Below are 12,515 nucleotides of genomic sequence, written 5' to 3'. Positions count from 1 at the left end.
GGAGAGGAGAGGAGAGGAGAGGAGAGGAGAGGAGAGGAGAGGAGAGGAGAGGAGAGGAGAGGAGAGATTGGTTGGGTGAAGAAGGTCACAAAATCAGCTGACTGTGTTAACACGTGACACTGTGTTCCTGATCTCTTGAGCACACTAAAGGAGGCCACTCTATCATAGGGTTCAGAGACCATCCAATTTCCTCTTCTATTCTAGACCAGCCCTCCTCTCCTGGGGTTGGGCATAGAAGATAGCATTCTCTTCACTTATTGGCCAGAACCCCCAGTCAGGGTGGCATCTTCCTTCCTATTGGTTAGCTGTTATCATGTTCTTCCTGTGAGCAACCTGTGCTTCTTTCTCCCAGGCCCTGGCTTGGAGCCACTTTCTTTAAATCTCAGTTTCGTTTCTGTCTTTTAGGGTGACTCTGGAGGTCCCTTGGTGTGTGGAGGGGTTCTTCAAGGTCTGGTTTCCTGGGGATCTGTTGGGCCTTGTGGTCAAAAAGGCATTCCAGGGGTCTACACCAAGGTCTGCAAATACATAGACTGGATCAGAAGAGTCATCAGGAACAATTAATTGGCTCCCTCAGTCTGCATGCAGCTCTGCTTAGGGACCACTCTGACTCTCAGAGCACCAATGTCTCCTCCCTCGCCACTCCAAGCTCCCACTCTTGTGAGCTTAGAACCTCTTGAAACCTCAAGTATACCTATGGCAGTGGAGTGGGGGCTGTGCCACTGTCTGGAATAAAAGTTATACAACCAAGGGAAGGGGCTGCCCCTGTCTGTTTAATATCCGGTATAAGACTGGAGGAAACCAGAAAGGGTGGGAGTTTTTGCCAAACTTGGTTGCATAGGTCTGTGATTTCAGCACTCTGAAGAGGGAGGTGAGGGGGACCAGGAGTTCCATGCCATTCTGAGTTTTATGAGACCCTCTTGCAAAAATAATCAGTTCAGGAGTAATGGTGGAGGTCTTTAGTCCCAGCACTTGGCAGGCTGATTTCTGAGTTTGAGGCCAACCTTGTCTACAGAGTGAGGTCTAGGCTAGCCAGGGCTACATAGTGAGAATGTTTTAAAATAAAGCTTTGGGCCTTAAAATTATTATTATTATTATTATTATTATTATTATTATTATTATTATTATTGTACATGGGTATTTTCCACATGTGTGTCTCTGAGCCACACGTATGCAGTTCTGAGCCACATGTATGCAGTTCTATGCAGCTCTGAGCCACATGTATGCAGCTCTGAGCCACACGTATGCAGTTCTATGCAGCTCTGAGCCACACATATGCAGTGCCCACGAAAGCCTGAAGAGGACATGAGATTTGGAGCCCCTGGAACTGAAGTGACACATGGTTGTCAGCCACTGTGTGACCACTGGGAATTGAACCCAGGTCCTCTAAAGGGAGTAGCCCATCCTCTTAACTGCTGAACCACTTCTCTAGCCCCAGCTTTTGGCCTTCTCATGAATCATTTATAAATGACCAGAGTGGGGGTGGTGTGTTATGCCTGACTGTACCACAATATTCATCTGTTCTATCTGCTATGGGATGCCAGTATGTTTTATTGTGTCAGACATGGTCCAAGGTGAGTCTGGAGATGAAACAACCCAGCTAGAGCAGTTGGCTATTCCTGCCCTACTGGTCCTGTCTCCACATTCTCTTCAGAAGGCAGAAAAAAAGGGCCTTGTTAAAAAATGCCTACGAGGGGACCTGGTGTACTGGGGACCTGGTGTGCTGACCCAAAAGCACAAGGATGGTAGCCTTTCCCAGCACCCTCCTGACATTTTATCCCCCACTCCACCCCAAGGCAGGGCCGGCACCCCCATGTCACAGAGTAGAGAACTGAGCTTACCTGGGGTGGAGTCACCTGTCTCACGTCACCTGGGTAGGAAGAGGCAGAGCCCGTAAGGTTTGAAGCCACGGTAGGCTGCCAGCAGAGCCTGGGCCTACCCTGCCTCGCCCCACATCTGGTTAGGGGAGAAAGGCAAAGAAGGCCTACGGAAGAAAGATCTAAATGAAAACATAAGCCTGGAGAACTGAGGCTTCGAACCTGAAGCTATCTGGTGAGGATGCCCAGGAGGCTGAAGAGTGACTGGAAATCATCTACAGAACCCAGTAAGTGCTGGAGGCCTAGACAGTGGAGACCAGGGGGGCAGGGAAGGGTCAGCAGAGAAAGGAGGCCCACATAGGAGCCCTGGGGCTCCTGGCACACCCACTGAGGTTTCTCTCTCCTATCTTGAGCCATGGCTGTCACAGGCCCTGACCTGCCTCCCCCACTGTCCTGTCCTGCCCCTTCACCTGGCAAGCAGCCCCACCTCTGCAACGCCCCAGATTCCCCCCTTCTCTTTTTGGAAAGGAGAAGGGAGGGCCCAAAGGAGGTCAAGGGGGCTACTGGGCCTAGGCTGTGAGGAGGGAGAGGCCCACAGGAGGAGAGCCGGTGATGGAGACCTTAGAGAGAAGACAGAGACAGGCACAGTGGGAGGCCTGGAAAGGGATGGTACAGGACAAAAAGCTGAGACAAGAGGGGACAGGGATCCAAAGACAAGCAGGGACAGAAGCCTAGAGTAAAGAGACCAAAATCACACACACAGAGGAGAGAGAGGGGTGGGGAGGGGGCTGAGACTCGAAGGCCTGATGGAAAGAAAAGGGTATGCCTACAAAAAGAGGAGGCCACAGGGAAGAAAGGGGCTCGGACAGGTGACATCTTGGCTCCCTGACCCCAAGGCTGCCTTGGAAGAGCCCCCACACAACTCTCTCCCAGGGAAATAAGGCAGGACTAGAGCCCAGTCATCTCAGCTCCCACCCCCTCCAGGGGCCAACCCCCTGCCTGCTGCCTGCCTGCTTGCCTGCCTTTTCACCTAGACTCAGCCTGCTGCAGCTGCTAACTGCACCCTTTAGTCCTCATACCCAGAGCTCAGGAATGAATCCAGAACAGAAGGGAAGATTCCCTCATCCCTACCCCCACCTCTACCCATTCCATGAGAATGCCATCCTAGGAACTAGACCTCTTATGTCCCAGGATTCATTTCCCCCTCTGATCTGTCCTTGGAAAATGAAAAGGGACTTGAAGCCACACTTAGCTTCTCTCTGTATCTCTCACCTCCAAACTGCTGCCCCCAAACTCAATGACCTCTGTCCCTTTTGGTGGCTAAGTCCTGCCCTTCTCTCCCACCCCTGCCAGTCAGGGCAGCTGTAGGCACCTGCTGTCCCTTAGCCAACCACACCTAGCCCCGTCCAGCTGTCCTTCACAGAAGTTCAGCAAGGTGGAGGAAGGACTTCACTGGTTGTAGACAGACCTCAAAGGTTCCTAACACTCTGCACGTTGGGACATCAAAAATAAGGTCCTTACCTAGTAGGTAGCCCCTTCCCTTTGTCCTCCCATTTGTGAGGCTGTCAACTGTGGAACAAGCCAGGTTCTCCTGTAAGGAGGAAGAAAAATATTCTCTAAGATTTCTCCTGGGGTCTTCCTTCTCCACCGGCAGCTTAAACCACACCGAGCAAGCCAGGAGCCTTGCCCAACAAAGCCCCTCCCAGCAGCTTTGTTGTTCTCATATCCAGGAAGCTGCTAGCCTAGATCCAAGTCTCTGCCCAAGGCCACTCTAGAAGCAGAAGGCTTTTCTTACAGGTTTGGGGATTGGTGTGAGAATCAGAAGGTTCCCCTGGGGGTCAGAGAAGCAGAGAAATCCAACAGGTGAAGGAAAGAAGAAAAACCAAAAGGCACCCTTCCAAATGCCTCTTAAAGTAATTAGGCCTCCCTCCTTGTCCTCAGGGGAACCTGGAGCCCGTCCTGCCCTACTCCAGGCCATGATGATTCTCCGATTCATTGCACTTGCTCTGGTAACAGGTACAGTGGGGCTTAGAGGGAAGTGTGGGGCCTCCCTCTCCTATTTCTAAGTCTCTCCCTACAACTATGATGACACTTGCTTGGAGATCACCCCCATGAACTAGTCTAAGCTATACCAGGCATAATCAAGTGGATCTAACAGGAAGAATGAGGGGGGCTGGGTCCCCTCAAAATCTTAAGACAGCCACTACTGACCTGGAAGTATAGTCTTGTGCTAGCGCGTGCCAGCTGGGAATGAAAATACCTACCCTTTTGCTCCTCCCACTCTCATCTCTGGGGTCCCTCTACAAGCCTACCTCCTCTTAGTCTTGTATCTCATCTTTTGTCCCCTTCAGGGCATGTAGGGGGAGAGACCAGGATCATCAAGGGTTATGAGTGCAGTCCTCACTCCCAGCCATGGCAGGTGGCTCTCTTTCAGAAGTCGCGGCTTCTCTGTGGGGCAACCCTCATCGCTCCCAAATGGCTCCTGACAGCAGCCCACTGCCGCAAGCCGTGGGTGCGGGGGCTGGGGCGGGGCTGGGGCGGGGCTGGGAGGGGGCTGGAGATGGAGAGATGGATGGAGAGAGGGGCTGGGGCTAGAGAGACCATGTGAGGGTGGCAGCAGTGGGTGAAGGGACAGGGGATGGTATGGTGTTAGCATGAATGATCAAGATTGGAGAGGGTAAAATAGCATTCGTGTGTCTGGTTGAGGTCTCGCTGGTCTGAAGATGGAGGGGGGATGGAGTGGCTTTGGTGTGTGTGGTGAGGATCTAGTGGGGTTGATGATAAAGGAATGAGGTGGTCTTAGAATGGGTGATGGCCTTAGTCAGGATGAGGATGAAGCTGTGAGTTACGGTGGAGGTTGGACGGGTCTGGGTGTTCGCAAGGTACTATTCATCATCTCTCCCTCCCCGCCCCTGCCCTGTCCCCCTACCTTTCCACCTCTGACCACATCTTTCCTACCTCAGCCATTACATAGTCCTTCTTGGGGAGCACAATCTGGAGAAGACAGATGGCTGTGAACAGAAACGAATGGCCACTCAGTCCTTCCCCCACCCCGGCTTCAACAACAGCCTCCCCAACAAAGATCACCGGAATGACATAATGCTTGTGAAGATGTCGTCTCCAGCCGTCATTACCCAAGCTGTGCAACCACTCACCCTGTCCCCACTCTGCGTCACTGCAGGCACCAGCTGCCTCATTTCTGGATGGGGCACCACGTCCAGCCCCCAGTGTAGGGGCTCCTGAGGGAAACATGATCAGGGTGGGAGACGGGATGTGGGGAAGGGAGACCAGATCAATCTTCAGAGAGAAAGATCAGAGTCACTCAAGTGGCATGGTTACCTGGGGCTATCGGGAGAGGGATGAGCTAAAAGGAAGGTGAGAAATTCTGAGAGACTCACTTTTGGGCCTCAGGACTGAGACAGGTGTGAGAGAGGTGTGAGAGAGGTGTGAGACAGGTGTGATTCCCAAATCTAGTTGTGGGATCTAAAGCAGGTAGCTTTACCTCTCTGAAGTTTGGTTTTTTTTTCCTAAAAAGAATAATCGTGTCCACCTACCACAGTGGGGTCAGAGGTGACACATAGGGAGCAAGCAGTGGGAAGAATTTACTGATAGCATTCTTCTGGGTAAGGGCAAGGGTTGTCCCAGGTGCTAAAAAACCAGATGATCGCTGCTCATACCTTCACTGCTGTCCCCACAGTGCGCCTGCCTCATTCCTTGCGATGTGCCAACGTCTCCATCATCGAACACAGGGAGTGTGAGAGGGCCTACCCGGGCAACATCACAGACACCATGCTGTGCGCCAGTGTTCGGAAAGAGGGCAAGGACTCCTGTCAGGTCAGCAGGCAGGGGCTGGGTCTCCAGCTACATCTTTACTGACACCCCCAGCCCTGACCACAACCATATCCTCCCCTGTCTCCCCATGCTTACTCACATTTCCAACTCCGCCACCCATGAAGAACCTCTGGACCCTAATTCCATCTATATTCTCACCCAGAATCCCACCTTCACCTCCCAGCCTCTCACTGTCTCACCATCAACCTCTTCCTTCACCTGCTCTCCGCCCTCACCACTGTACTCACCCTGTCCCGAGCACCTCACTTGACTCTAACAGGTTGTGTCTCCTCTCGTGCCAGGGTGACTCTGGAGGCCCTCTGGTCTGTAACCAATCTCTTCAAGGCATCATCTCCTGGGGTCAGGACCCGTGTGCGGTCACCAGAAAGCCTGGTGTCTATACAAAAGTCTGCAAATACTTTGACTGGATCCACGAGGTTATGAAGAACAATTAGAGGGGACCTGCTTCCCACCACCCAGCCCCTCCAACCTCTTCTTAATGCTTTGACTTCTCTTCATTCTGCCCTAAGAAGTCCTCAGCGGGACCCTTGCATGTACTCTCTTTGACCTACCATGAGGATAGTGTAGGGATGCTCTAACTTAATGATCGACTTGCGGCCTGGAACCAAATCCTGACTTGAACTAAATTGTGACTCTGGATATGATCATCACTGGTTTTGTTTGTTTGGTTGGTTTTTGTTGTTTTGTTCCCAGCTTAGAAGACAGTCCCTGGCATATTCCAGGGTTCCAATAAATATTTGTTAAGTGATAAATTATTCTGTGAGTGCCGACTGCATATTAATCCTGATCCTGAGGGTGTTTAAATGCCGTAAGTGTATGAGAATTTGCCTGCATATTTGTTTGTCCGCCATATGCCTGCCTGGTGTCTGAGGAGTCCAGAGGAGGGCATCAGATCCCCCACCATCTTTGTGCTGGGAACCAGACTCTGGTCCTCAGCAAGAGCAGCAGGTCCTCTGAATGGCTGAGCATCTCTCTACCCCTCCCCCAAGATCTTTTAAATGTTATTGAATGCTCACAAGCCCAGAGGAGATTGGTCCTATTTTTCTATCCACTTTGCAGACATGAAAGTGGGCACAGACAGATGAAGACACATGCTCTCAGCTGACCTGAAAGACTCTGGGATTTAAAATCATCATAGATGACTCTTAGCCATCAATGCGATGTCCCATTAAAGCTTGGTTCATTTTCCGTTTATGTTACATTTAAAAAATTTTTAGTTTAGTTTTGTTTTCCATTTATTCGCTCATTCATTTTTTTAGGGGTGGGTAGGGAGGCCCATGCCATGGTGCACATGTGGAAGTCAGAGAGCAAATTGCAAGAGTTGGTTCTTTCATCATGTGGGGTCCAAGGATCAAACACAGGTTGTGTGGACAAGCACCCTTACCCACCAAGACATATTGTTGGCCAGGCAGAAAGAACTCACTCAGTCCATCTCTCTACATGAGAAACTGCACATGCAAAAGTGTGACTGCAGCGAGTGCATCCTATCGCATGGAGTAAGGGGTAGTAAAGGAGGCTACCCTCATTTTCCAACTGCCAGATTCATCCCCTGAGGTCAGTGCCGGCTGGTCTCTGCTAGCCAACATGAAGTCAAAGGACACAAAAGCAGAAAGGAAATTCCTGTCACCTTTAACACATTTTGAATGCTCTGTAGCTCCGAGTAGCTGGTGGCTGGTCTAATATAATCAACTGTAGCAAAAATCTGAACAAGGTTGAGGCAAGCAACTTCTAAAGTTAACACAGTTCTCGACAGACAAGATGCCTCAGATAACACAGACGTTCTGTTCAGCTCTTGGAGAGAGATCGCTGGAACTAGAGAGAACTGTCTCTAGTTGTTCCATGGACTTGCTTGCTGTGTGACCTCTTATGAGTCACAGCCCTCTCCGAGCCTCCCATTCCTCACCCAAAATGAGGGTGTCAGCCAAGGTGATGTGGCCTGTCCCTTGACGTGATTCATTAGCTCGTGTCACCTGAAGACACACAGGGAGGGTACGAGATGCTCATACACAGGCTTAGTGCAAAGCTGTAGCTTCCCACCCCCACCCTCTAAGCACATGCTGAAACACAAGGAGCCTACTGTTTCTTGGTTTAGACACTTGTGAGTTTGTCTGTGTCCTTCCCACTCTTTCCTTCTGCCTACTTGAACTCTGCCCACCTCCTTCTTCTTCCGCATTCTGGCACCTGTCAGCACATACCTCTCCCCCTCTCAACTACCCCTTGCCGTTGCTCACCATCTCATCACCCCAAGCTCCCAGAAGATGCAATCCCCCCATCTTTCCACCACACTTGGGAACACTTCTCAGAACAGGGCACGGGGAACCCCCAAGAAAGCCAGCTCCAAAAGGTATTCTTGTCACTGACAGAAGCCTGTATTCCAGGGCCCCTCCCAGAGCAGGAATCTGGGGCCCTGGTTGAATGCCAGCCCCACCCACGTTATAATTAGGGAGAGGGAAAGAGAGGGAGTGAATCCCTAAGGGGAGAGGTGGGGGTAAACTTCCGGGATCTTGAGGGTTAAAAGGGAAGGTCTGGCCAGGGGTCCCTGGTCAGAAGATTGTTTGCAGCCCACACTGCAGGGCAAGAGACACTTCTGAGTCTCCTCCTTTCTTCTTACTGGAGACTCCCAGGTGAAGAGGGATGCACCCCACCCTATTAAGGTGGATGGTGAGAGGATGGGTGGAGACCCTCAGGCAACAGGCAGGAACTCTTTCATAGCCCTGATTTTCCTGCAGCATGGGGAAGTCCCTCAGCTCTGAAGTTAGGTAGAGGTTCCCACGGCTCTGAGCAGGACTCCCACCCACCCATGAAGGAGTGTGGACCTGGAGTGCAGAGTGGCTGGTGGCCAAGAAAGACTGGGTGCATAAATCGCTCTCCTCTAGAGGAGCGAGGACTGGAGTCCTGGGGGCCTGTGGAGTGGGCCCCACTGAAATGGCTCAGGTGTGCTGAGGCAGGGGGTCTTGACCGAGCATCTGTTTTAGGCCTCCACTCCAGCCTCTGCAAGCCAGGTATCAGCTATGAGGGTCCCGCTTCTTCACCTCTCCACTGCCTCTGGCTCCTCGTCCCTGATGAAGCTTCTGCCGCCGCTACTGGTGGTGCAACTCTGGGGTGAGCCTGGGGCCCGGGGGCGACATGAGGGAAGGGCCAGGACCGGAGGTGGAGGGAATATAGCCACTGCAACCGCAGCCAGTTCGCCTTCCTGGGGGCCTGGCACCTACATAGACATCCCAAGCAGGATCCACCCTCGGGTAGGCTCTGTCCCCAGATGCCGCGCCCAACTGTTAGAGAAGCCAGCCCCTTCGCTTCATCAGCTTCTCCACCTTTCTGCCTCTCCTGCCTTGCCTCTTTGCCTCTTCCAGCCTTGCATGCCTTCTCCTCACCCCTTGCAGACCCATTGCATCCCTGCTTCTTCCTAAAGAAGGTGCTACAGTATCCCTAACCTGCTGTGCAGTGTTGGAGCACCTTGCCGTCCTTGGACTAGACCTGCCCTTCCCTCTTGCATATCCTTTCCCATTTGTCTAGCGCTTCTCGGAGTTCTGGCCCCATCTCTTGCTGTCTGTCTCCTGTTCCTTCTCCTGTCTCCTTGTCACTGCTGCATTGAGTTCCTGTCTCCTGTTCCTCATTGCCCCACTGTATGTCCTGTTTCCTGCTCCATACTGCCTCCACCTTGTTGACTGTTTCCTTTACCGCCTAGTTGCATTCTGGTCTTTGCTTCTTACTGCTCCACTGTGTCTCTGCCCCTTTGTCCCCCCTGTTCACCTCTTACCTACCACACTCCCTCTGCACAGTTCTCTGCCTAGGCTCGCATCTGGTCACAGCCCAGTAGGTTAGATCCCTGCCTTTCCTGCACATTGCCTCACCCGTCATCCGACTCCCACTCCAGTCTCAGCTTTGGGGTGTCTTAGTCCCATTCCAGTCTAACTCCTCTTGCCCTTTCACGCCTCAGCAACTGGTTCGCAGAGTTCTCTAATTTTCCCACGGCTCACAACTCAGCTGCGCCCTCTAGAGGCCAATCCTGTGAAGTGCTGCACTAACCCGGAACCCAGACCCCGCCGGGCAAGACCTGATTCCCTTGTTCCTCTATCCAGCGGCTCAGGCTCTGGTGCTCCCGGGAAACGACACGCGCCTGAACCTCGAGGCCTCCGGTGCCCTGTGCGCGCGTGACTCTCATCCCTGGCAGGTCTCCCTCTTCCATAACCTCCAGTTCCAATGCGGGGGTGTCCTCGTGGACCAGAACTGGGTGCTCACGGTCGCAAATTGCTGGAGAAAGAAGTAAGGAACGACTCAGGTAGCAAAGGATGGGGGGTGGGGGGGTGGGGGGGAGAATGGGGCCCAGGCATTCATCCAGCTTTGGTCAGTGTAGGGGTGTCAGCCATCCTACAAAAGAGGCAGGATCCAAGCTGCAGCGCCAGGGCAGGGCGCTGTGAGCAATTCGTGCCTGTCCACAGAAGTCAGTGTTTAAGACCTGTAGTTTCCTCATATGCCTGTGACACAGGGAGAAACGACCGGGTGAAATGAAGAAAGGAGGGGTGGGCATACCAACCCTCAGTCTTCAACCCTTAAACTCTTACTCTCTTCCCTCAGACCCAGGATTTCAGTCTCAGCCTCTTCCCTCAGTCCCAGGGGACCAGCCCCATCTCCTCTCCCAGGCCCTCTGATCTCAGGAGCCCACTTCACTTCCCCACCTTCTGACCCAAGAACTGAGATCAGGCTCTGTCTCCACGAAGGCGTTGCCTCCATCTCTCTTCTCTTCCTTCCCTAGGCCACTGAGGGCTCGAATTGGGGATGACCACCTGCTGCTTTTCCAGAAGGAGCAACTGCGGGCCACGAATCCCCCTGTTTTCCACCCCATGTACAAGCCTTGCTCAGGCCCCATCCTGCCACACCGCTCAGATGAACACGACCTCATGATGCTGAAACTGAGCAGTCCTGTGAAGCTGACATCCAACGTGCATCCTGTGCAACTGCCCTACCACTGTGCTCAACCAGGGCAGGAGTGCCAGGTCTCAGGCTGGGGGACCACAGCCACTCGAAGAGGCAAGAGCTGGGCTGCAAGAGTGTACTTTAGGGAGGAGGGCTGGACTCCTGGGTTTAGGGGAGGACCCTGTGACCTGGGTTCCTGGGCCCTAAGGGGGAAGGGCTAAATGAGAGTTAGACCCTAGATCTGAGGGAGGATAACTGGAGCCTGGATGTCTAGGTCCGAGGGAGGAGGCTAGAATACGAACTGGACCAAGGGGCTGGGGTTGGATTCACGGATCCGAGAGTAGAGGGGTGGAGTCTATAGCCCTGGATCTGGGAAAGAGGGCTGAAGTCTAGACACCTAGATTCGAGGTCATTGAGCTGGGCCTGGTCCGCTGGGTTTAAGAGAGGAAGGCTGTGGCTAGACTCCCATGTTGGGGGAAGAGGACTGAGATCTGACATCTGGATTTGAAGAGAAGGCTAGGATCTAGACCCCTAGGTCTGAGAGAAGAGGCTGGGCCTGACACCCTGGGTCTGAGGGAGGAGGCCTAGGAAGGAGTACAAGGGTATGAATTTCTGTGCCTAAGGGTGGAGAGATGGGGTTAGGTTTCCTGGGCATGCAGGAAGAAGGCTTGGAGTTAGACTCTGGGGTCTGGAAGAGAAGACTAACTGATCCCTGTGTGACTGGCCTGTTCTCAGTGAAGTACAACAGGAGCCTGAGCTGTTCCAGGGTAACTGTCCTCAGTCAGAAGCAGTGTGAGACCTTCTACCCAGGTGTGATCACCAACAACATGATCTGTGCTGGGCAGGACAGAAACCAAGACTCTTGCCAGGTAAGGGCAGGTCAGCAAACAAGTCTGTCTCCTGTGGCGGGGGCAGAAGACACTGAAAGAGCTGTCTATGCCTTCTCTCCCTTCCTCCCCAGTCCACACCCCTCCCTGCCCTTTACCCCCTTTCTCAACCCACTTCCTCAATCTGTTTTCCACCCTGCCAACCCCTATCTCTTGATCCCGCTCAGTCTTCTCACTTTGGATGAGCAAGTTCCAGCTGCAAACCCATTGTATTTCCATTGTCACCTCCCAACTTGACCCCCATGCCAACATCACCTCTGTCTGTATCCCCTTACCACTCCAACTTCTAACATCCTTCCAGGCCCATCCCAGTATCTTTTGTATCCTAACCCAACAATAGCCTTCCAGACAGTGACAGCTCTCATTTCATGGTATCTCCTTCCTCCCATCCTCAGGGTGACTCTGGTGGCCCCCTAGTGTGTGACAACACCCTGCATGGCGTCCTCTCATGGGGCATTTACCCATGTGGTGCTACCCAGCACCCAGCTGTCTACACCAAGGTCTGCAAGTACATCACCTGGATCCGAAGAGTCATGCGTTCCAAATGACCAGTTTCTCATGAAAGGTCACCCCCATCCCATCTGCCCACCTCCCTCCTCCTCTCATGCCCGCCCACACCTCTGAGAATATATCATCTTCTCTCACCCCCTGCCCACTCCTGTTCTCTGCCCACAAATGCAGAAAATGGTGGCTGAGAAAGTTCTAGTACCTCAAGGAAGCTGGCAGTCCCCAAGTCTCTAAGAGAAGTTATCTGTCATTCAACCTGGCTTCTTCTACCCCCCTCCTCTGTATGACTGGTATAAGCTTGGTACTCTCTCTGAGCCTTGGTTTCCTTGTTTGAAAAATGGGGACAATGAACTGTCTACCTCTTACATAAATTGTATGGAGACCATGATGGAATGGAACGTGTGTGTGTGTGTGTGTGTGTGTGTGTGTGTGTGTGTGTTTTCATGGTAATTATCACAGTAATTATCACAGAGACACGAACACAAAAGCATATATCTATTCACGTGCATGAATCGATGATTAAACACTACCCAATCTG

At 52.5% G+C, this 12,515-nt stretch overlaps 3 protein-coding genes across 3 annotated transcripts in view; all 3 read left to right on the top strand.

Moving 5' to 3' along the window:
• Positions 1–749, top strand: part of Klk12 (kallikrein related peptidase 12) — a 5,107-nt gene extending 4,358 nt beyond the window's left edge. Inside the window, exon 5 of the mRNA XM_028785777.1 lies at positions 406–749. Within this exon, the coding sequence (XP_028641610.1) occupies positions 406–561 (156 nt within the window). The 3' untranslated portion in view covers positions 562–749. The remainder of the gene's footprint in view (positions 1–405) is intronic.
• Positions 750–1,907: 1,158 nt separating this feature from the next.
• Positions 1,908–6,418, top strand: Klk11 (kallikrein related peptidase 11). The gene is made up of 6 exons (XM_028785776.1): positions 1,908–2,101; positions 3,756–3,830; positions 4,166–4,322; positions 4,778–5,043; positions 5,512–5,648; positions 5,948–6,418. The coding sequence occupies exons 1-6, from the start codon at positions 2,056–2,058 to the stop codon at positions 6,098–6,100; spliced, it is 834 nt and encodes a 277-aa protein (XP_028641609.1). The 5' UTR covers positions 1,908–2,055; the 3' UTR covers positions 6,101–6,418.
• Positions 6,419–8,677: 2,259 nt separating this feature from the next.
• Klk10 (kallikrein related peptidase 10) lies at positions 8,678–12,018 on the top strand. The gene is made up of 5 exons (XM_028785775.1): positions 8,678–8,768; positions 9,749–9,932; positions 10,423–10,697; positions 11,319–11,452; positions 11,866–12,018. The coding sequence occupies exons 1-5, from the start codon at positions 8,678–8,680 to the stop codon at positions 12,016–12,018; spliced, it is 837 nt and encodes a 278-aa protein (XP_028641608.1).
• The last annotated feature ends 497 nt before the right edge of the window (positions 12,019–12,515 follow it).

The sequence above is a fragment of the Grammomys surdaster genome, unplaced genomic scaffold, assembly GCF_004785775.1.
Source record: "Grammomys surdaster isolate TR1022 unplaced genomic scaffold, NIH_TR_1.0 125349, whole genome shotgun sequence".
Lineage (NCBI taxonomy): Eukaryota > Metazoa > Chordata > Mammalia > Rodentia > Muridae > Grammomys > Grammomys surdaster.
Note: the sequence above shows the minus strand (reverse complement) of the source record. Positions and strands in the feature narration are given on the sequence as shown.

Bases quoted from the DNA above. Each gene is read 5' to 3' on its own strand.
- Klk11 (XM_028785776.1), top strand. From the start codon at position 2,056: ATGCCCAGGAGGCTGAAGAGTGACTGGAAATCATCTACAGAACCCA. The intron at 2,102-3,755 runs GTAAGTGCTGGA...CCTTGTCCTCAG, and splicing joins GAAATCATCTACAGAACCCA to GGGAACCTGGAGCCCGTCCT. The intron at 3,831-4,165 runs GTACAGTGGGGC...TGTCCCCTTCAG, and splicing joins TGCACTTGCTCTGGTAACAG to GGCATGTAGGGGGAGAGACC.
- Klk10 (XM_028785775.1), top strand. From the start codon at position 8,678: ATGAGGGTCCCGCTTCTTCACCTCTCCACTGCCTCTGGCTCCTCGTCC. The intron at 8,769-9,748 runs GTGAGCCTGGGG...TCCTCTATCCAG, and splicing joins ACTGGTGGTGCAACTCTGGG to CGGCTCAGGCTCTGGTGCTC. The intron at 10,698-11,318 runs GCAAGAGCTGGG...GCCTGTTCTCAG, and splicing joins GACCACAGCCACTCGAAGAG to TGAAGTACAACAGGAGCCTG.